The sequence below is a fragment of the Orycteropus afer genome, unplaced genomic scaffold, assembly GCF_000298275.1.
Source record: "Orycteropus afer afer isolate SDZICR_OR568_19922 unplaced genomic scaffold, OryAfe1.0 scaffold00393, whole genome shotgun sequence".
Lineage (NCBI taxonomy): Eukaryota > Metazoa > Chordata > Mammalia > Tubulidentata > Orycteropodidae > Orycteropus > Orycteropus afer.
Genome location: NW_006921980.1, coordinates 1,539,296 through 1,562,744, shown reverse-complemented (window position 1 = coordinate 1,562,744; position 23,449 = coordinate 1,539,296). Strand labels below are relative to the sequence as shown.

Sequence of the window (23,449 nt, the reverse complement as noted above, 5' to 3'; positions counted from 1 at the left end):
TTGGGTTTTCTAGGTATAGGATCATATCATCAGCAAATAGGGATAGTTTAACTTCTTCCTTACCAATTTGGATGCCTTTCATTTCCCTTTCTTGCCTTACTGCCTTGGCTAGGACTTCAGTACAATTTGAATAGAAGTGGTGATAGCGGGCATCCCTGTCTGGTTCCTGTTCGCAAGGGGAATGGTTTCAGTCTCTCTCCATCAAGAATAATGTTGGCTGTTGGTTTTGCATAAATGCCCTCTATTATATTGAGGAATGTCCCTTCTATTCCTATTTTGCTGAGAGTTTTGATCAAGAATGGTGTTGGATTTTATCAAATGCAAATTTTTAACTTTTAAAAGTGGGAAATAAATCTTCCCCACAATACTTAAAAAAGCCCAACTTTATATCCCTAAGACACAAATTACCAAGGAAGTATTTTTTCCTTCTCAGGTGACCATTGTTGAAAAAGCTGACAGTTCCAGTGTCCTGCCCAGCCCTCTGTCCATTAGCACCAAGAGTAAAATGACCTTCCTGTTTGCCAACCTGAAAGACCGAGATTTCCTGGTTCAGAGGATCTCAGACTTCCTCCAGAAAACACCCTCCAAGCAGCCAGGCAGCAGCAGTGGTGAAAGGAAAGCCAGTGTTGTGGATGCAGCCCCCGAGGTGAGAGGGGGTCCCTGGGAACAGCGGGTGGGAAGGCAGGGCCAGAGAAGAGCCAAGGGGCTACCTGGGCCACCTCAGAGCCTGACCCCTTGGTACCTGATGAGGGCCTCTGGCTAGAGAAGTCCCTGCTCTGTGCTCCCGGCTGGAGAGCCTAACTCAAGCCCAGCATCCTGTCATTGAGGTCACCGGGCCTCTCTGCACCCCTCTCACACTCCCCAGTCATCCTCCTACTCAGGATCCTGTCTCCTCCTAAGCATTACCCATACATACATCTTCCCAACTCCACCTCAAGTCCCATTTCACATGGGAAACCTCTGGTCACCCTCATCTCTCCTGTATGAACTTCTGCTGCACTGAGAGCAAGATCCACACCAATTAAGCCTTAATCAGTGCTCCGTATTTCGGGTGCTAATGTATCTGAAACCATAAGATCTCCCCAATCCCATAGACCCTTAATGAGTCAGAGGCTATTGACCAGCAGCCTGCAGGCCAGAGGGGCCCACCAACAAATTTGGTTTGGTTTGGCTTACTCACCTGGTAGTCATACAGTATGGAGTTCTTACAGATAAGGACCTATACCTCTCTCTCTTTTTTTTTTTTTATTTTGTTGTTGTTGAGAATATGCACAGCAAAACATCCCAATTCAACAGATTCTGCATGTACAATTCAGTGACATTGATTACATTCTTCAAGTTGTGCAACTATCTCACCCTCCTCTGAATTATTCCTCTTCCGTTTACATAGACTCACTGCCCCCTAAAGTTTTTATCTAATCTTTTGAGTTGCAGTTGTAAAGTTGATCACACAAATAGATAGTTCTTAAAAGAGCCATGCTCAAAGCAGACTTTTTTTTTTTTTTTTTTTACTAATTAGGCTAAACTATTGTCTTTAAGAAGACTTCAGGAAATATATTTGGTTTAAGGATTATGTCAGGGCAATAATTTGGGGGTTCATCCAGCCTCCATGGCTCCAGAAAGTCTGGAGTCCATGAGAATTTGAAATTCTTTTCTGAATTTTTCCGCTTTTGATCCGGATTCTTCTGTAGAATCTTTGATCAAAATGTTCACCATCCAGTTCTCCTGGTCTCATGGCAAAGGAGACAGTTGTTCACAGAGGCAAGGACTCCTCTTTGAAGACTTAACTGCGGTACCATTATTATACCAACAAAATTAACTGTAATTCCTTAGTATCATCAAATACTTGTATTCACATTTCCCCAACTATAGATGTACTTTTTATAGTTTGATTGTTTGAAGTTAAATACATCCAGGTCCTACATACATTATGAGCGGTTAATATGTCTTTCATTATTGTTAGCCACTATAAGGTCGGCCCCCAACTTATGGCGACACCATGCAAAATGTATTTGGACCATTGTGATACATAGGGTTTTCTTTGGCTAATTTTCAGAAGTTGATCACCAGGCCTTTCTTCCTAGTCTGTCTCTTAAACCTTTTTTAATCTATAGCTTCTGCTCTGTTTCTCTCTCCTCTCCCCTTCTCCCCTCTCCCCTCCCCTTCTCTTTTCTCCCCTCCCCTTCTCTCCCTCTCCCCTTCTCTCCCTCTCCCCATCTTTCCCTCTTTCCCTCCCCCTTCCCCTCCCTCTCCCTTTCCCTCTCCCTCTCTTTGGCTAATTTTCAGAAGTTGATCACCAGGCCTTTCTTCCTAGTCTGTCTCTTAAACCCTTTTTAATCTATAGCTTCTGCTCCATTTCTCTCTCTCCTCTCCCCTTCTCTCCTCTCCCGTTCCCTCCCTCTCCCCTTCCCTCCCTCCCTGTCTCCCTCCCCCTCCCTCTCCCTCACCCTCTCTCCCGGTATTTTATTGAAGGAATCAGGTTATTTGTGCAGAAGAGTTTCTCAGTGTCATTTTTGCTGATTGCATATCCTGTAGGCATTTAATGCCTTCCTTTGTCCCTTGTTCCCTATAAGTTAGTAGTTGAATAGTGAGATGCTGATCAGGTTCAATTGGGGGTTTTTGGCCAGGTCTACTTCTTAGGCATGATGAAGGTGCTGTATATACAGCATCTGGCTTAGGTATGTTATCAGTCACTGATAATCACTGCCTAGATCCAGTGTTCATTTGTGATTGCAGAATGGTGGCACTTTGATCCTGTCAGTCCTCCTTCTGTTTATGAGCTGTAATACTTCTATAAAGATAACTTTCCCCCGTCAAAACTATTGAGTTACTCTGAGACACAGTTTATACAGGAAAGGCAGAGTAAATGTTTTATTTTGTCCATTTATTCATCAGTTGTCAAAATGAGTTGGTTTTCTAGTATCCTCCTTCTTTTTGTTTATTTTTTATTATAATTATGAACTTACAGATTTAAACAACTACATGTGTTTCAGTTAGCTAAAATTGTCATCCTTAAGGATGTTTAAATTGTCCCATCTTTAACCAGGGGAGCTTACTCAGATTGGCTCCTGAGTCCTTTTGACACAACCCTTGTGGTCTTTGATTGCTTCCTTGCTTCCTGGTATGACAAGCTGGGTACATTGTTGTCCAATCTAAATTTGTGAAACACTTAACTGTTAAAAGAGTTCAAGTAAAGATCCACATATCTGGCTCCTCTGGAGAAATCAGCAGCACTGGGTCCTGGGACCCATGTTCCCACTGGGCGGCAGCAGGTTGCAGCTGAGGGGTGTCCTGTGCTCTCCAGCTCCCTAGAGCCCACCTAGTCTGGCACGTGGAGGCCTTTAATTTTTCTAGCTCTATAGTAGATGCTTAGTAAATTATTAAATAGATTAGAACTGGGTGGGAAGGGGATGGGTGGAGTCTATGTGGATTAGAGACATTAAGAAAAGTCTCTTAAAAATTTGGAAATTGATAGTGGTGATTGGTGCACAACATGGGAATATTATTAATGTCCCTTAATTATATGTGTAAAAATGATTAAAGTGGAGAACATTTTCTTATCTGTATTTCACTATGATAAAAAAAAATTTTTTTAAAGGTTTTTAGAGGAAATTGGGCTTGATCTGAGATTTCAAGAGTGAGGCAGAGCTGGGTGAAAGGAGACATGAGCAGGGTTGTTGAGCTGCATTGCTATTTGAAGGCTCAACATCACAAGTTCCAGGGCCAGACCACCAGAGTGACCACGGACCTATGCCCATCTAGCACACACCATGCTCAGGGTGACTCTGCTCTGCCTTCCCAAGGGGCTCTGTTCCTGGGCTCATGGGGGCCCCGGGATGTTCAGAATCCCCTCCTGCTGTGGACACTCTCCTGACAGCTCCAACAGGCATGGCTTTGATGCCCATACCTGAACCAAGCAGGGTGGGGTGGGAGGGCAGTGCTCACACTGGCTGGGTCTGAGAAGGGTGACTTCTACTGACGAAGGGTTCAGCACTACTGCTTCCCAGGGCTGGTGGGAAATCACAGCAGTGGGCACAAGGCAGGTACCAACAAAAGCTACCCAAGGCAGAAGCTTGGCAGAAGGAGCAAGGATAGAAAGCAGGTGAGGAGTCGAGCTTCCCACACTGACAGCTTTGCTAGACAACATGTGCCCAAGAGACCCTGACTCACCATTGTGGTTGAGCTGGATTATAGGAAGGGGAGTGTAGGTGTACAGCTGGCCAGAGAAGAGATATGGGCTGGGCTACAGCCACAGAGATACCACTAGGCCCTCCTGACTGCCCAGCCAGCTTCTTCTCTCTTAGTGTATCACCTACTCCCACCCAAGACCCTTCCTTGCCAAGTGACTTGGTCTACCTCTGTGGTTTGATATGCACATGGATGTCCCCATGGTGGGTTGCTCAGTTGTTAGGTGCTCCCCTGCCCCATTTTGTTTTCTAGTCTCTCTCAGCTCCTCAGGAGCTATTGGCGCAGCCTACCAGCCCATCCTCCACCCTCAGTGGCTGCCAGAGCTTCTGTACACAGAAGGTGCCAACTGCATCCCAGGGCCTGCTCAAGCTTTTCCAGAGAAACTCATCCACAGAGGTCCTAGGGGCCAAGGGGGTAAGTACTGAGGTTGGTGCTTTGGGCAAGGGCATGCACAGATAGGAGTGGCACTGAGTCAGAGCCAGACTGGGGGCTGTGCTTCCTCAGCCAGGCCTCCTTCAGGCTGACCTTGGGCAGTGCCCTTCTGGGACTCTGAGATGGAGCTCTGGGCAGTCAGAGTTGGCCAACAGCCCAACTGTCCTCAGTGGGTGGGTGGCTGTATCTAGGGCTCTGAAAGGGAAGACCCGTAGCTTCTGAGTGACTCATCATCTTCCTTCTTGATGATTTGGGAGGGCATGTGACCAGTACAGCCTGGACCTGGCCTGCGTTTTTCTGATAATAACTATGAAATCTAAGGTTGCTGGTCAGCCCTTGTAGATGATTTATGTGGAAGGCTTCTAGCACTGCTGGAGAGGGAGGAGAGGGGTCTTTGTTTTCTGAGCAGTCTGAAACCATCCTGATAAAGCAACAGCACTTTACCCACATGTCCCCGTCTCCTTTCTGGCAGGCCAAGGAGAAAATGAAAGAGGAGTCATGGAACATTCACTTCTTTGAGTATGGGCGTGGCATGTGCATGTACCGCACTGCCAGGACCCGGGAGCTTGTCCTAAAGGGCATCCCCGAGAGCCTGCGGGGGGAGCTATGGCTCCTCTTCTCTGGTAAGTGGGGTCCATGCCCCAGCCCCAGCCACAGACAGCAGCAAGCATAGCCTATATACTTCTCTCCTGTGTTAGTTCATTTGATCCTTGGGCCACCTCCTGGAGTGTCCAGGCAGGAGCTGCTGATCCCTATTCTGGAGGGGCAATCAGAGCCCCAAAGATCAGGGAAGCTTATCATGGCCTCTAACCAGTAATGGGTCCTAGGGAGCAGATGCCAAGGGTGGACACCTGCCAGCCCGGGGCTGCCTTCCACCCGCAGTAACCAAGCAGGCTCCCTTGAGCCTAGTTGCTTTGGGACAAACGCTGGCAACATTTGTAGTCCAAAATGTTTGAAGTACTTCAGGGCAAGGCTAGTCAGCCATTTGAACTTCCTGGATGGATGCATCTTCCTGGGTGCATGAGGGAAGCTTTGCTCATACCTTGTAACTGACACAAAGGTCGCCCTCTTCTGGTGTTCACTGATGTCTCCAGTGTGCCCTGCCTGCTGTTGCCTCCAGAGTGCTGGAGGAGGAGAGAGGCAGCTGCCCCTGTGTCTTCGCAGGGGCCTGGAATGAGATGGTGACTCACCCTGGCTACTATGCTGAGCTGGTGGAGAAGTCCACAGGGAAGTACAGCCTAGCAACAGAGGAGATTGAGCGAGACCTGCACCGCTCCATGCCAGAGCATCCCGCCTTCCAGAACGACCTTGGGATTGCTGCGCTCCGGCGGGTGCTAACTGCCTATGCCTTCCGGAACCCCACTATAGGCTACTGCCAGGTAAGGGACATGGCAGGACCTGGATACATCAGGTCCCCAGAGCCTAGGCCTGCAATCATGGGAAGAATCCCAACAGTATTGTAGTATATAGTACAGCATGGCTGAACCTTGAAAACATTGTGCTGAGTACAATAAGTCAGTCCAAAAAGGACAGATTGTGTGTGGTGCCACTTGTATGAAATATCTAGAATAGGTAAATGCATAGAAACCAAAGTTTATTAATGGTTGTTAGGGGCAGGAAGGAGGGGAGAAGGAGAGTCATTGCTTATCAGCACTGAGTTTCTGTTAAGGGTAATGGAAAAATTTGGAAACAGATAGTGATGATAGTTGTACAACATGATAAACATAATTAATGTCACTGACTGTACATGTAAAACAACATTGAAATGACAATGTTTTGTTACATAGTCTCCTGCCCTTCAAGAGCTTATGTCCAGTAGGGGAAACATATTTGAATAAAAATTATGATGCAGGAAAATAAAACAGTATTAAAGGAGCCCTGGTGGTGTAGTGCGTGAGACATTTGACTGCTAACCAGAAGGCTGGCAGTTCAAACCCACCATCCACTCCTCGGAAGGAAGATTGGGCAATCTACTTCTGTAAAGATACTGCCTCTGTAAAGATACCACCTCAGAAACCCAAGGAGCAGTCACTATGAGTCAGGACCAACTCGACAGCAATGAATTTGGTTTGATATGGGAAGGGGGAATAGGGAGTTGATTAATGAGTACTGAGTTTCTGTTTGGAGTGACAAAAAATTTTGGAAATAAATAGTGATGATGGTTGCACACAATTATGTAATTAATGCCACTAATGATACATTTAAAAATGGTTAAAATGGCACATTTTATATTTATATATTTTACCCCCAATAAAATTTTCTTTAAAATAGGCATAGAGAACCAGAAGGAAATATATGTGTGTGTGTGTCTATGTGTATAGTTTATGTATGTATATGTATGTGTGTGTGTGTTGTAGGTGTGTATTAGTTGCTCATCTCATCCCCATGCCATGTACTAAGTTGTCCTTTTTGTGCTTCTAGACTGGGTCCTGATGACATTTGATTTTAAATCTTGTGAGCATTTTCTTGGCCATGTCACATGGCTTCTCCTTGTCCTTGCCTGCATCTGTGTCTCAGGGAAACAGGCCAACTCCCCAAAATTCATTTCTGTAGGACAAACATTCTGAATGACCAGTTGCTCATTCACAGAAAGCTATTGTATGGAAAATGAGTTAGTTTGCCAGTCAATTGGAACTTTTTCTTTAAAATCTCTGTCAGAGGCTTCGTGAGGTCCCAGTTTGCTGCAGCTCCCTGTGGTGGGGATCCAGCCATCTATTGCAGCCACACATCCCCTGTGTGGGGATCCAGCCATCTATTGCAGCCACACATCAACTTGGCTGTGCTTCTCACTCGGATACCAGACACAGCTTCACAAAAGTGTTCTGTGCTGATGTCCTGCCTTCTTTGTTTTCTGGAGCACCTGGCACAGTGGTTAAGGCATTCATCTGCTAACTGGCAGTTCAAACCCACCAGCCACTCCATGGGAGGCAGATGAGGCAGTCTGCTTTCATCAAGATTTACAGCTTTGGGAACCCTATGGGGCAGTTCTACTCTGCCCTATAGGGTCACTATGAGTCGGAATCAGTGCCTTGACAGTGGATCTTCTGGCTCCATTTGAGAGTAGCCTCTGACTGCTATTGCCAAATTGATTTCCTGCAAATTGCCTTTTGACATATTGCCCTGGAATTGGACCGGGACAGTTTCTTAATGATGGATCCCAGTTTCTTAATGCTTATAGCAGGAGGCTGGTGCAAGTGAGCCCCTTTGGCAGAGGCAAGGGCAACAGTTTGACTTGGTAGCTGATGGTGTAGGCCTCACTGTCTTATTTACCTAGTGCTACTATGACAAAAATATCACAGATAGGCAGCTTTAAAGAACAGAAATTTATGTCTCACAGCTCTGGAGGTTAGGAGTCCAAACTGAGGGCATCAGCTCCTGAGAAATGTTCTTTTTTGTCTCTTTCATCTTCTGGTAGCTGTCTGCAGTCCTTGGGGCTCCTGGGCTTATAGATGCATCTTCCCCTATGTATATCTCTCTCTGTGTCTGTTCTCCTTGTAAAACACCACTCAGAAAGGGTTAGATTTAGGACCCACCCTACTCAGTATGTCCTCATTAACATAAGAAAAAGGGAGGGGGTCATATTTACAGGTAACAGGGCTTAGGGCTTCCACATTTCTCTTTGGGGGACACAGTTCTCCCGTCTGTGTGCTCGTAGGCCATGAACATTGTGACGTCAGTTCTTCTGCTCTACGGAAGTGAGGAGGAGGCTTTTTGGCTGCTGGTGGCCCTCTGTGAGCGGATGCTGCCTGATTACTATAACACCAGGGTGGTAGGTGAGTGTCCTGGGGGCTGGCTGGGGTGAGGAGGCATGCCCCCTGTACCCCTTCCCAGTCCTGAGTTGAGGCTTCAGCTGCCTGGTGACTCTCTGGGCTGGTGGCCTCTCTGGGCCAGGCATCATGCTAGCAGTCTCTGTGTGAGCTCACCCAGGCCCCATCACCGTCTTGCGGGCCACATGTATTCACAGTTTCCATATACAGATCAGGAAACCGAGCCAATCACATGCTGAAAGTAGAGGGCCAGAGACAGCCCACTGCTGCCTGATGCCACAGCCCAGACCCTTACGAATGAGTGGAAGTGATAGAGGATAGTACGTATTTGGTGTTTTTTTAAATGTCTCTTTTGGGCCTAAAGCCCCATCAACCTAACTTTTTAGAAGCTTTTTTATTATAGAAAATTTTAAATCTACATACATAGAGAGTATAGTAAAACCCCGCCTTATACCTACTATCCAGCATTAATAATTATGAACTCATAGCCCATGAAATCTGAGCTATTCAGTAGAAATTGGCTTGCACCTTTATGCAGGGACATAAATAATTGAGTCTGTTCTTCTAGGATGTCCTTCCCCTACTGTCCTAGTTTCCTAGGGCTGCCGTAACAAAATACTACAAAGTGGATGGCTTTAAAGAAACAAGAATTTATTATCTCACAGTTCTGGTGGCTCAAAGTCCAAATTCGAGGCATCAGCAGGGCCATATACTCACTCTCTTTGAGCTGTAGGCTTTTTTTTTGCATTCCTTGGCTTGGAGATGATCTTCATGTGGCTATCTTCCCTGACTCTGTATCTCTGCTCCCCTTTTATAAAACACCACTCAGAAGGGATTAGGATCCACCCCTGGTGGTGTAGTGCCTACGGCATTTGACTGCTAACCAGAAGGCTGGTGGTTCAGTCCCCGCCAGCCACTCCTTGGAAGGCAGACTGGGCAATCGACTTCCATAGAGATGTCACCTCAGAAACCCAAGGAGGGGTCGCTATGAGTTGGAATCAACTTGATGGCAGTGAGTTTGGGTTTTTTTTGGTCTACTCCAGTATAACTTCATCTCATGTTAACTTAACTTATAACATTTTCAGAAAAAGACCTTTTTTTTTTTTTTCAAAATCAAGATCATGTTTACAGGTACAGAGGTTAAGATTGCAGCATATCTTTTTGAGGGGCCCAGTCTAATCCATAACCCTGCTGTTTGGGTTTTGGAGTTACCATTCTTGGAATCTTTTAGAGTCTCATCCTATTTCATGAGAGTTAGGGCAGGACACAGGAGCTCTGGTAGCATAGTGCCTAAGGCACTTGACTGCTAACCAGAAGGCTGGCGGTTCAAACCCACCAGCCACTCCTCGGAAGGAAGGTTGGGCAATCCTGCTTCCGTAGTGATACTGCCTCAGAAACCCAAGGAGGGGTCGCTATGAGTCGGGGCCAACTCGACAGCAAATAACAACAACAACAACAACAGGGCAAGACACACAAACACCATCAAGGCCATTGTTTCAGAGAGCATTTCCTCAAATGTAATAGTAGTTCTTTGCAGAAAATGGTATTGTGAAAAGAATACTTACAGGGTTTGTTGGTTTTTTTTATGCTCTTTCTCTCCCTCCCTGCCCTCTTTCTCCATTTACCATATGTGGAACTAGCCAGGGCAGGGGTGGGTGAGGCCAAACAGCTTGCTGTTCCTCAGGTCATGGGCTTCCACACATTCCTGCTCATGGCCTGGGATGTAGGAGCCCACTCAGACTCTCCATCCTCTCTGCAGGTGCCCTGGTGGACCAAGGCATCTTTGAGGAACTCACAAGAGACTTCCTGCCACAACTATCAGAGAAGATGCAGGACCTGGGGGTGATCTCCAGCATCTCACTCTCTTGGTTCCTGACCCTCTTCCTCAGCGTCATGCCCTTTGAGAGTGCTGTGGTCATTGTCGACTGCTTCTTCTACGAGGGCATCAAGGTTGTACTGCAAGTGGCTTTGGCCATCCTGGATGCCAACATGGAGCAGCTACTGGGGTGCAGTGATGAGGGCGAGGCCATGACCATCCTGGGCAGGTGACTCCCACTCTACCTTCCTCCTGTCCAGGGAGTTGCCACATGCTGTCCCGTGGCTGGCAGAGCCCACCCTCTGCCGTAATTGTGTCCCCCATGTGCCAGGCCACTCCCAGAACAGGCTCTCCTGAGAGCCATCACCCTAGAGAGACTGATAAATGCTGGGGAAAGTGGGAAGATCCTGCCTTGCCAAAGCACACCTCTCCCTTCCCCTGGGCCCTTCCCCCCCCCCATCCCTGGAGAAATCTCAGTCATCTGCATGCTCATTCAGTGGGAATCTGCAAACAAGGCCCCCGTGCCTATGAGTTGTCTAGACTGATAGCTACCTTTTGTCCTGTATCACTGCAGATACCTGGATAATGTGGTCAACAAGCAGAGTGTTTCTCCTCCTATCCCACATCTCCATGCCTTGTTGACCAGTGGTGATGACCCACCTGCAGAGGTGGACATCTTTGAGCTCCTGAAAGTGTCATATGAGGTCAGTACTCCAGGGCTGGTAGACCAGGGCACTCCTAGGCACATGCTCCACAAGGCAGTGAGTAGGCGGGTAGTGGCTTGGCACCATGGGCATCCCTTGTCTCACTGTATCCTCTCTGGCCTGTAGAAATTCAGCAGCCTGCGGGCCGACGACATTGAACAAATGAGATTTAAACAGAGGCTGAAGGTGATCCAGTCCTTAGAGGACACAGCCAAGCGGAGTGTGGTACGGATGAGGCTCCGGTCATTGGGCTGCAGGTGGGGGGTGAGGTGGTCCAGATGACACTCCGGTCCTTGGGCTGCAGGCAGGGGTCAGGGTTGGGTGGTAGCCCTGGGCAGAGGGCTGTTCCATGTCTCCAGACCCCTCTGCAGGAAGGGTGGGCTGCAGAGTTCCATGTAGGAGCCTGTTCCTAGTGTCCTGGGTCTGCATTTGAGGATGCAGTGTATGACTAGAATCCAGGAGGGTAGTCATGAATTTGGAGCAGCAGGAGAGGTCCCAGTCATTTTTCTGCTCATGGGTTGGCCTGTGAAAATGCCTCTGATGCCCCACTGCCTGCAGGCTGTGGCCTCCCACCCTGGCCTTTGTCCCTTCCCCTTGAGTCACTACTCTCTCCATGCCCTTTCTCCACCTTAAGCTTTCTCCTCATCTCTGTAAGAGATTAGGTCATCTCTAGGGATGCCCGCTGCCTGGCACCTGCCACCCTGTGCCACAGTCTCTTTGCTCACCACCCAAGCGAGGAACTTCTTTCTTCATATTCCCAGCCCTTCCTTTCAGGCCCTGTAGCTGTAAGGACATTTTGGTCACAAGCACCAGAAATTGACTCTGACTAAGTAAAATGGGAATTGTCTGGAAAGTTCCAGAACACCTTCTATAGACCCCATACAAGGATCTTTCCAGGGGCCCATGCAACAGGAGCTAAATAAGTACTCCTCACTCCACGTCCCTCTGCTAGGTGTCCAGGAGAGAGAGGCTGACCAACCACCCATGTGGCACAAACTACACTGAGGCTCCCCTGTGCCCAATCCAAGGAGCTTGGGAAGTTTGACCCAGCTAAATGGTTGACAAGAGAAGGGCATGGTGACCATGCCCTTGCTCCTGAATGGCAATCAGCCACTGGACCACCCTTACTTGTATGTCCAGCTGGAGACACTGAAAGGGTAGTTGGTGTCTCTGTCATTGTCCATAGGGTGATTGTCTCAAAGAATGTCTTGTTTTTAAACTGTAGCAGGAACTTGAGAATCCATCAGCGCATCCTGTTTCTTTTTCTTCCTAGGTCCGAGCTATACCTGGCGACATTGGTTTCTCAATTGAAGAGCTAGAGGATCTGTACATGGTGTTTAAGGTGACAGCCAGGAGCAAACACATGCCACACATGTACACACACCCTCTGGGCAGTGAGGATAGCACCCCACCCTGGTCCCCTAAATGTGTCCTCAGCATAGAAGTCTCCTGCCAGGAGAGAAACAAAACAAAACCAAACTCACTGCCATTGAGTTGATTCCGACTCATAGCGACACCCATTGGGTTTCTGAGGTAGTAAATCTTTACAGGAGTAAATTGTTCCATCTTCCTTCCACGGAGCAGCTGGTGGGTTTGAACCACCAACCTTCTGGTTAGCAGTCAAATGCCTTAGGCACTACACCACCAGAGCTCCTTGCCAGGAGAAAAGTAGATTCAAAAGCACATTCAGATGCTATGACCATGAACCTCACAAGGTAGAATTTGGGCATTCTTGGAGTTTAGTCAGGGCACTGTTTCAGGAATAGAAAATCAAATCAAGTCAGCTTACATGGAAGAGAGACGATCTGCTCACACAACTGTAAAGTCTAGGGTTGAACAGCTTTAGGCATGGCTGGATCCACTTGCGTGTTCCCCAGACTGCCCTTCCTGCAGTGGCAGGATGTTAGCAGCAGCACCAGATCATCTTATCCTCTCAGTTACCCCAGTGAAAAGAGAATTTTTCTTTCCAAGTGATTTTAACAAAAATTCAGCATCAGTTACTGGCCTGACACAGTTACGTGCCTTTCTCTAACACGTGTGCTCTGGCCATAGGGTGGCGTCTTCTACTAAGCAGACTCAGGTTGTGCATTCACCCCACCCGACACTGGCAGTGGGGCTGGTGTATGCCCCTTTCTACCCACAGTCTGAGAATGGGGCAGGAGAGTTCCCCAAGAAAATTGGAGGTGCTGTTAACAGAAGAAGGAGAAAGGGTGTGCTAAAGAGGGGGCAAAATCAGCAAACACAATACTTCTTTCCTCTCTCCCTGCCACTTGCCTTTTGTTTCTCCAGCTGCTTCTAGTTGAATCCATGAGGTGACTGCAGTGCGGTGGCCTTAGGTCAGAAGAGTCAAACCCCGTTTCTGCCATTTGCCTGCTGTAGCCCGCTGTGCTTGTGGCCATGGCCTGCTGTGGCCCACTGCATGGGCTGCCAAGTGTTCTGTCAGCTCCTGTAGCTAGTGGTACCTCCATGAGCGGTTCTGTGAGGGCGCAGAGAGTCTAATCCAGTGCTCACTGCCCCTGGGGCTCTGCCCACTGGATGGAGGAGGGTGTGTCTAGCTGTCCTAACAGCCTGGGCAAGGGACCAGGCTGCTCACTGAACTGTGTCTCCTACAGGCCAAGCACCTGACCAGTCAATACTGGGGGAAAAACCGCACCACTGCCATCCGTAGGGATCCTAGTCTACCCTACCTGGAGCAGTACCGGATTGATGCCAGCCAGTTTCAGGAGCTCTTTGCCAGCCTAACTCCCTGGGCCTGTGGCTCTCACACACCTGTGCTGGCAGGACGCATGTTCCGGCTCCTGGATGAGAACAAGGACTCACTCATCAACTTCAAGGAGTTCGTGACAGGCATGAGTGAGTGTGAGGAAGCTCTCTAGTGCCTGCCTTAGCCTGTCCACCCCATTGCAACAAGAAGAGGGCAGTTTTGACCCCTCCTCTCTTGACCACTGGAGACAAAAGGACATCCAGTGGGGCCCCTCCCCTTACTGCCATTCCCTAACTCAGCCCAGCCCAGGTCTGCAGGTCCAGAGGAGGCCTGAGCCTTCTGGCAGGGTATGTGGTGAAGCAGGAGAGAGGGCCCCAGACTGGGAGGTGGCTCCCCACCAGAAGGGAGGTGCTCTGAGCATAGCCAGCAACAGGGCCTTGGAGCCTTTACTGGTGGACCCTCCTCTCTGGGTTTTCTCCACAGGTGGGATGTACCATGGGGACCTGACAGAGAAGCTCAAAGTGCTGTATAAGCTGCACCTTCCCCCAGGTAGGAGCCTCCCCACCCACTCCCCATTGTGGGCATCTCACTTATCCAGAGTTCGGAATGCTAGTGTTACAAGGTTGCCTATGCCTTTGTGAGACCAGTGGGCCAGAGGCAGCATGGTGGGCTCACAGGGCATGATAGAGGTCTCTGGTGCCAATATCGGGCTGTGGAGGAGGAGAAGAGAAGGAAGAACTCCTAGAACAGGGCCATGGTCTGGGGAGGGATGTAGAAGGTAGTGCCCTCAGTACCAGGAATCACTGGGTAACATGAGGGATAAGGGTTCCAGACAGAGTATTGGGCAGCTCAGTTGAAAAACCGTGAGGGACTTGCATAGGTGGAAATTTACATTTGGAACTGGAATCCTCGGGTTTGTCTTAAATTTCTTAAAGATTCCTGTGTATTCTCAGAAATTTAGCTTATGGGCATCACCCAGGGCCATGGGGCCACCCAGGGGATTCCATTGGGTGGGCACGAGGAGGCCTGCTTCTCTCTGGCTCCTCTAAGCAGGAACCTGGCCCTACTTAGGACATTAAGAGATTGGCCCTGGGGGCACAGATCAGCCACCATGGTAAGGTCCAAGCCAGGGCAAGGGGAGGACTCAAAGAAAGGCAGAGCCCCACACTTACCAGGTTCCTGCTGTGTGCTAAGGACTCATATTGGCTCAGCAAGGGCAGGAGGTGCTCAAGAATTCTCCAAGGAGAAGGTTATTCCATTTCCACGGGAGGAAACTGGGATGCAGCATAGGAAGATGACTGCCTGGCACCCAGCCTCAGTGAGGGCCCCCTAGGGTCTCCACCAGCCCCACAACCCACCAAGCTCAGTGTGTTCTTGCACAGTGATCTCTGGGTTCTTCAGGATCAACTAGAGGAAAAGTCCGAGCACCAGTGCCTGGCCTGCACCCCAGAGATTCTGACCTGATCTGAGATGGGCCTAGATGGGTAGTTTTCGAACACTCCCTATTTTAGTGTCCTGGAGCTGCTGTAACAAAACACCACAAAGTCTGATTTTGGAGCTTCAGCAGGGCCATGCTGTCTCTGAAGGTTCTTGGGGAAGAGCCTTCCTTGTCTTTTCAGTTTCTGGCAGCCTTGGACATTTATTGGTGTTTCCTGGGTTGGAGATTCATCTTCACATGGTGTCCTCCCCCTGTGTGAACATGTCTCCATGTCTGTTCTCCACTTGTATGTGTTGTTCTTGTGTGCTTTTCAGTCAATTCCAACTCATGGTGATGTTATAGTACAGAGTAGAACTGCCTCATAGGGTTTCCAAGGCTGCAGTCTTTATGGGAGGAGCTCTGATAGTGCAATGGTTAAGGCATTCAGCTGCTAACTAAAAGGTTGGTAGTTTGAACCCACCAGCTGCTCTGTGGAAACATGAATCAGTCACTATGAATCAGAATGGACTTGATGGCAGTGAGTAATCTTTATGGGAGCAGATTGCCACATCTTTCTCACAGAGCCACTGGGTAGATTCAAACCGTCGATCTTTTAGTTAGCAACCAAATGCTTAACCACTGCACCACCAGAGCGCCTCTCCTTTTATGTAAGGCTCTAGTTATGTAAGATTGGGACCCACCTTACTCCAGTATGACCTGGTTAACTTGACTGATACCATCTGCAAAGAAAAACCCTATTTCTCCAAACAAGGTCACATTGACAGATACAGGGGCTAGGACGTCAACATAACCCTTAACAGTCCCCAGGTGATTGTTGTATGCAGTGGAGTGGGAAAACCCTGCTCTTGAGCTGTGTTCTCACTGACAGCTGGTTTTTCTCCTTTAATAAAGTTAAGAGCCATGGCATGTGGGACCTCTAGGAGAGGGTGAAAGCTTGGGCTCCACTGCCTCTGGAGTCTGACTCTGCCAAGGGAGAAGGCCCCAGCTGGACAGACCCCATCTTGGCTGGAGCCTATGGATAAGGGCACACAGGGCTGCTTCTGCCACCCCAGCCACCTGTGCCTGCCCTGCCTCACCCTTCAGCGCTCAGGGATGTTGGCCCAGGTGACTGTGGCTGGCTCACTAACATGCACATGCATTCTCTCTCATGAGGCAGGCATGATAAAACTTCTCCCACAGTCTCCCTTAGTTCCAGGGGTGCAGAAGGCCCGCTCCAGAACTCTGTGTGTTGGCACCCCTGTGTACTGCCCTAACCACTACCAGCGAATCCATGGGGGAGGCCAGCCAGTATTTACCAACATGTGTATCAGGATGTGTAATATGACGAGAGCACACTGCATAGCTGAGGTCTGCAGGTGTGTCTGTAGGAGCAGAAAGTGTACAAGAGGATGTAGCAAACCAGTTCTCCATCGGGCAGGAGAGACCACCTTCACTGCCCACCCTTCGCAACTGCTTCAGGCACAATCTAAAAATGAAAAAGTAATACAAAACAAATCAGTCCTTGCTGCAAGCACATTGCCACATGTTGTGATAAGTGGGTCCTAAGCCATGGGGCCAACTATGGGGATAGATCTATGAAGCCTTGCACTTGCTTAGAGTTGATGGATCCTTTGTTCTCTCACCCTCACTTCTCCTTGTCTGAGCATAGCCTTGAGCCCAGAGGAGACTGAGTCAGCCCTGGAGGCCGCCCGCTATTTCACAGAGGACAGCTCCTCAGAAGGTGAGCCAGTTCTCCCACCCTACACCATGGGCTGCCCCATTCCTCTCTGGCCCACAAAGGTGAACCCTGCCCAACGAGGGCCTGCTGGCATGGGCCCTGCCCTGAAAGCAAGGGGAAGCAGTGTCTCTCCCCGAGGACTCTTCTCTAGGGTTCTCCCACTCCCCCTGAGGCAGCCTCTCCTTAGCCACCTCCACTCCCTGAGGCCTCTCTCCTGGGGTACCTCCACTCTCCCTGAGACAGCCTATCTCTTGGGGTACCCTACTCCTTGAGGTGGCCTCTCCTGGGAACACCCATAGTCTCCCTAAAGCCTTTCTCCTGGGGCGCCCCCACTCTCTAAGGTGGCCAGCCCCTCCGTGTTCTCACTCCTATTTCTCTGTGTCTCTGCCTCCCTGGACCTTGGCCTACCCTCCCCATGCCCTCCTCTCCTCTGCTGTCCCATCCAGCTTCTCCTCTGGCCTCAGATCTGGATCTTTTCCTGCCCTTGGAGGTACAAGGTCAGTCCTAGGGGCGGCCAGGGTGCTCCCTGGTGCTGGGCTTCCCCAGAGCCTCGGGTTAGCCTCCTGCCACCCCCTATACAGTCAGAAAGCCCTCCAGAACTTCACCATGACAAGGACCAGGAACCAGGCCACCCCTCTGTCCTCAGTGTCTGGTGGGCCAGTTGGTGAACAAGGACAGCATGATGAGGTGTGGCTCAGATGCCTGAGTGCCAGCTCTCAGCCATGTGTACAACTTATTCTAATGCCATGTTCCTAGGAACAAAATTCAAAATGCTGTGATTACAGCAATGTGAAATAGACGGAGCCAGACATGTGGATACTAGAGGGAGATGGTTGTAGATGCTTGCCTCAGAAAACTTTTTAATGTTCCACATAATGTTTTTGTTAAGGAAAAATACACACCTTGAATGCCTTTTAAGACAAAATCCTGTGCTACACTTAAACCCAGTTGGAAGCATTTGATCTGGAAAGAGGGGGCATTCTAGTCCCTGGGGTTTTGCCAATCCAGCTGGTATGCGTAAAGCCCCTATAAAATGGGTAACTGTGCCCCATAATTTCACAAGGAACTGCCCCAATAAGAAAAAGAAAAATAACATGTGTTAAGATAACCATGGCAGACCTGTAGATGGCTTACTTTGAATATTAAGTTTGAAGACTTTGATTTCAAGTATACAAAACCAAAGAAGCAGGTGCACCTCTCCTGCTATGCTTAGAACCTGGGCAAGTTGGGAATGCCTAACTCTTGTCCCACATGCTCCTGGGAGAGGCCAGGGACAGTGGCACAGAGCCCTGTCTTCAGAAGCTGAAGCCATATCCCCCATGGCCCATAGCTGGCATAGCAATCACATGTCAAATTGATAATCAGGAGTTCTCTTGAGTTTTTCCCTTTTTTTTAGCAGAAAATACAGAAATCATTAGTTCTTAGACTTTTTGTCCATAATAAATATCACCATTCATTAGAAAAACAGTATGGTTGGCATTTCAAATACCAGCATGGTCGACACTGGTGGGCAGGTTTTAGTGCAGCTTCCAGACTGAGCCAGAGTAGGAGGAAATTAAAAATGTTGTGGTAAGACTTCTTTTCCTTTGAAAAAGAGAACGTGAAAGTTTAGTGGCTTCTTTTCATGTAATCAGATGAAGAAATTGGTAGATTCCAGATTTCATGGAGGCTGGATGAACCCCAGAAAATATTACCCTTAGATAATATTTGAACCTTAAATCAAAAGTATCCCCTGAAATCTTAAAACCAAGCAGTAGTCTAGCTTACCTAGTAAAATATGTCTGCCTTGAACATTATGTTCTTTTAAGAACTATAGGGGATCACATTGACAACAGGAACTCAAAAATTGGATAGGAACCTTAGGAAGCAGTGAGTTTATGTTAATGGGGGAGGAACAACTCAGAAAAGAGGGTGAGAATGGTTGCAAAACTCAAAGAATGTAATCAGTGGCACTGAATTGTACATGTAGAAGCTGCTGAATTGGTATATGTTTTGTATATATTCTCAACAACAACAATAAAATTAGAAAAGAAATGGCCAGGCCTTTGTTGCTGGTGTTGATGGGGCAGGTGCCACACAGGGCCCATACTCTACAGAAGAACCAAAGACCAGACTTCTCAAAGAATCATGACATAAGAAGAATGTTCTCCATGTTCTTTTTATTTTTCCGGTGATCCAGAAGTACTTCCACAGGAAGAACAAGAGGGAATTGGCAACGAGGATGTCCGAGAAAAAAGAGGAGGTATAGCCTGTGCTCCAGCTGGTGCTGTTAGGGAGCCTCTCCCTCCCCTGGGGGAGATGGCACACAGCCCTGGCACTGCACCTCCTGTGGAATGGGTCTGATGCTGTGCTCCCTGTGGAGTAGGGCGTGACTGGCACAGCTCAGCAGCTGCCCACACAGGCTCAGTTCTCTGTCAGCCCCGGGCTGTCACTGTGGCGCCTGGGACACTCCCACCATCTCCTGTTTTCTGCCAGCTCCCTCTAGGTTGGCCAGTATCGTCCCTCCTATGCTGTGCCCCTGCCAGCCTTCTGCATGGTTCTGTCACTATCTTTGGGGAGGCAAGTCTGAACCATCTTCATCAGCGTAGGTCAGACCAACTTTGGTGAAACTCAGAGGAGCCCCATGGGTGTTCTATTTTTTTCCTATCATCATCTCTCCAAATGCAGGGGTGTTTCATAGCAGGGCCTAGGTTACTCCATCCCTAAGAATAACCAAGGCTGCTTTCCTGCTACCAGCCCCCAAACCTCTTTATCCCCTTTTACAGATGGAAATGAATATCTTTCTTTTTTTTCCTCACCACACAGAGGAGAAGGGAACCAGTCCTCAAGACTGTCGGCACTACCTCCGAATGTGGGCCAAGGAGAAGGAGGCTCAGAAGGAGACCATCAAGGATCTTCCCAAGATGAACCAGGTAGGCTCAGTCAGAGTACACAACGGACATTTCTAGAGAGTTCCAACCAAAATAGACCTCACACCTTCACCTCACCCCGTATGCTCCAGACAACCTCTAGTAAGGTAGGACCTGTTCCCAAACTCCAGATACCTCAGTGTGGGATGGTGGTCAAGCAGTGATTTGAGAAAGACAATGGCTAAGGCTTCGAGGTGCAGTACAGGTGATGTTTCCATGGTTACAGTATGCTCAGATTTAATCCTTATCTATAAACTAACATTAGAAAAGGTTAGTTTATAAGACTTCCCAGGCCCTCCCCCACACTTCTGCACACAGGGCCCCCCACCCTCTCCATGACCAGGGAGGGCTACCTATTTGCTGGTCCTAGACTGGGGGCTCAGTGTCTACCTAGGGCATCACCACCAGGAATTCGCAGACCTTGGATTCATACCCCAGACATCTAACCAGGCCTGGGGCCAGGCCTAACCCCAGTTGTCCCCAAGGAGGGCCATACAGCTTGACCATGCCCACATCTGCAGGCCTGAAGGACAGGTACCCTGTGAAGGGAAGCTCCATACCAAGTGTGAAGTTGAGGTGCCAACCCAGACCACTCCATCCCACTTTCCCACACTGACCCAGGTTGTACTTATAGCTCCATAGAGAGCTTCCTTGAAAGACAAAGCTGAAGTTGCTTCTGCCTAAAAATGTAAAAAGCCTGAGGTGATTCTGAAACACAGAGTTGTTCCTCCCCCATTAACAAACTCACTGCCTCCTAAGGTTCCTATCCAATCTTTTGAGTTCCTGTTGTCAATTTGATTCCCTATAGTTCTTAACATAATGCTCAAGGCAGACATATTTTACTAGGTAAGCTGGACTACTGCTTGGTATTAATATTTCAGGGGATATTTTTGATTTAAGGTTTAAATATTATCTCAGGGTAATAGTCTCAGGGTTTCATCCAGCCTCCATGAAGTCTGGAATCTACCAATTTCTTCATCTGATTACATGAAAATAACTTGACCAGGGTCATGCAGCCCTAAAAAGGACTTTCTTAAAACAGAAAACAAGTTTTGGTGAGGATGTAGAGAAACTGAAACCTTCATTCATTGTTGATGGGGTTGTAAAATGGCACAGCTGCTGTGTGGAAGTTCCTCAAAAAGTTATCATAGACTTACTGTATTACCCAGAAGTTACACTCCTAGGTATATATACCCAAGAGATGTGAAAGCAGAAATGCAAACAGATACTTGTACACCACTGTTCACTGAAGCACTATTCAAAATCGCCAAAAGGTAGAAACAACCTAAGGATCTATTAACAGATGAATGGATAAAGAATATATACGTATATACAATGGATTATTATTCAGCCATAAAGAAAAATGAAGCTCTGATAAATGGTATGACATGGATGAGCCTGAATCAAATAAGTCAAACATAAAAAGACAAATATTGTAGGATCCCACTTATATAAAGTATGTAGAACAAGCAGTATATAGAGACCAGGATGGGTTGAAGGAAGAAATGGCAAGTTATTATAAAAGGGGCACTGAGTTTCTACTAAGGGTGATAGAAAAATTTGGAAGTGGATAGGGGTGATGGTTGTATAACATGGTGAATGTAGTTAATGTCACTGAGTTGTACATGTATAATGGCTGAAATGGCAAATATTTTGTTATATATATTTTACCACAATAAAAACAAAATGAAGGACTTTCTTTTCCAGCTGCTTTTCTTTCTGCACGCAAGGATGCGGTCTGACTGGGGCATCTCCCTCTTTCTCTGTCCATTCAATTAAGAGAAAGATCTATTTCTATTGTGACTTTCTGAACCCAGGTACCACAAAGCTGTGTGACATTGGTCAAGTTATTTTCCCACTCTGAGCCTCAGTTTCCTAACCTGGGAATGGGAATGATAAGACACATGTTTGTAAAGATGAGTAACAAGACAATATTAGTCAGAATAACAACCTCATCAGTCTGGCTATGTAGCCTGCCCCATTGTTTACCATTTCTTTGTTCTCTTTCTGTTTTTCTCCTAAAAAGGAGCAGTTTATTGAGCTGTGCAAAACACTTTACAACATGTTCAGTGAAGATCCCATGGAACAAGACTTGTACCATGCCATCGCCACTGTGGCCAGCCTCCTCCTCCGCATTGGTGAGGTCGGTAAGAAGTTTTCAGTCCGAACGGGCAGGAAGCCCAGAGACAGTGCCTGCGGTGGGGACCACAATGGAGCCCCTGCAGAGGAGGAATCCCAAGGGCCTGAGCTCCATCAGGATCCAGCTCAGGAGCCTCAGCTGCCAGCTGCAGGGGACCCCCAGGCCAAAGCTGGAGGAGACACCCACCTTGGGAAGGTGCCACAGGAGAGTCAGGTGGTGGGCGAAGGGGGCAGTGGTGAGGGGCAGGGCTCGCCCTCCCAGCTTCTGTCTGATGATGAAACCAAAGATGACATGTCCATGTCCTCCTACTCGGTGGTCAGTACGGGCTCGCTACAGTGTGAAGACCTCATGGATGACACAGTGCTGGTGGGCGGAGAGGTCAGCAGCCACATGGCCTCTGCCCGCTGTGAGGGCACCGTTGATGCTGACTGGTGCATCTCCTTTGAGCAGATCCTGGCCTCCATCCTGACAGAGTCTGTGCTGGTGAACTTCTTTGAGAAGAAGGTAGACATTGGGCTCAAGATCAAGGACCAAAAGAAGGTGGAAAGGCAGTTTAGCACATCCAGTGACCATGAACCATCTGGAGTTTCCGGCTGACCTCTGTGTCAGGGTAGCTTGGACCATGCTACAGAAATGGTAGCTGGCCTCCCTTGTTTCCTGCTTCCTTCCCTGTCCTTCCCTCTTTCTGGTCTCTCCTTAGAGATGCACCCCTCCAGGTCTCCCCAAAAGCAACAAGAGTTGTAAATGGAAAGAAGGCCGATGCAGACCCAGCTACCTTAGACCCCAGGCCTGGGTCTCCAGGGTCCCTAGAGGCAGGCAGCTGCCTTTGAGGCATAGGAAAGATTACCCCATCTGCCTCTGTGCACAGCAGGAACCCACCCAAGCCTGGTCCACCCTCTACCCTGTAACCCTCTGCAACTGAGTGCAGGCATGCTGTATCCAGACCACACTGTCTCCTCCCGTCACAGGACACTCTCCTGCAGCTGTGCAGTCCAGGGGGTCCTTTCCTGCCATTTGGCACCAGGTAGGGAGGTCATTTGCTTGTTGGGCACCAAATGGTAAAACCCTTGAGATGCTCTCCAGGAGCCCCTGAGCTTGTGCCCCTGTCAGGGGCCGAGAGAGGACTGAGAAACACGATGCAGAGAACAGTAGGAGTGTGGGTACAGCACACAGGTGTTACTTTAAATGCTCTTTCAGTGCATCATCCTCACCGTTAACTTCAAAAGCACATCCCTCAGGTCCAGATATATTTCCTTGTATTCATTTCACTTGGTTAAAAATCACACTGTGCTCAATGCCTTAATAAATCCCTAAAAGAAATTAAAACTACACTGTGTACAGTGCCTAAATAAATCCCCTCTGCACTGCATAGGCCACCTGGCTTCTCCCTGGGAGAACACTTACTCCCCTGCCCCAGAGAATGGGGCACAGGAAGGGGCTGATTCAGGCTGGGCAAGACCTGTGCTGACCTGTGACAGGGGAACCTTCCTAAAGGTTCCTCAACAAGTCTAAGTGCAGGAGGATGCCAGTCCACCTGGGCTGCAGAAGCTGACTGTGGGGACACAGGTGACCAGTGGAGACCTCCCAGGCTGCATCAGAGAGGATAGAGCCCCTCCCTTGCAGCAGGACATGGA

General features: G+C 48.5%; 1 protein-coding gene across 1 annotated transcript in view; it reads left to right on the top strand.

Moving 5' to 3' along the window:
• The window catches only part of TBC1D9B (TBC1 domain family member 9B), a 33,414-nt gene extending 11,002 nt beyond the window's left edge, over positions 1-22,412 (top strand). Inside the window, exons 4-18 of the mRNA XM_042782624.1 lie at positions 434-646; positions 4,441-4,602; positions 5,093-5,243; positions 5,785-5,999; positions 8,276-8,397; positions 10,127-10,432; positions 10,778-10,907; positions 11,034-11,132; positions 12,181-12,249; positions 13,520-13,760; positions 14,095-14,160; positions 16,698-16,769; positions 18,946-19,008; positions 19,572-19,678; positions 21,702-22,412. Coding sequence (XP_042638558.1) covers positions 434-646; positions 4,441-4,602; positions 5,093-5,243; positions 5,785-5,999; positions 8,276-8,397; positions 10,127-10,432; positions 10,778-10,907; positions 11,034-11,132; positions 12,181-12,249; positions 13,520-13,760; positions 14,095-14,160; positions 16,698-16,769; positions 18,946-19,008; positions 19,572-19,678; positions 21,702-22,412 — 2,727 coding nt within the window. The remainder of the gene's footprint in view (positions 1-433; positions 647-4,440; positions 4,603-5,092; positions 5,244-5,784; positions 6,000-8,275; positions 8,398-10,126; positions 10,433-10,777; positions 10,908-11,033; positions 11,133-12,180; positions 12,250-13,519; positions 13,761-14,094; positions 14,161-16,697; positions 16,770-18,945; positions 19,009-19,571; positions 19,679-21,701) is intronic.
• Positions 22,413-23,449: the final 1,037 nt, after the last annotated feature.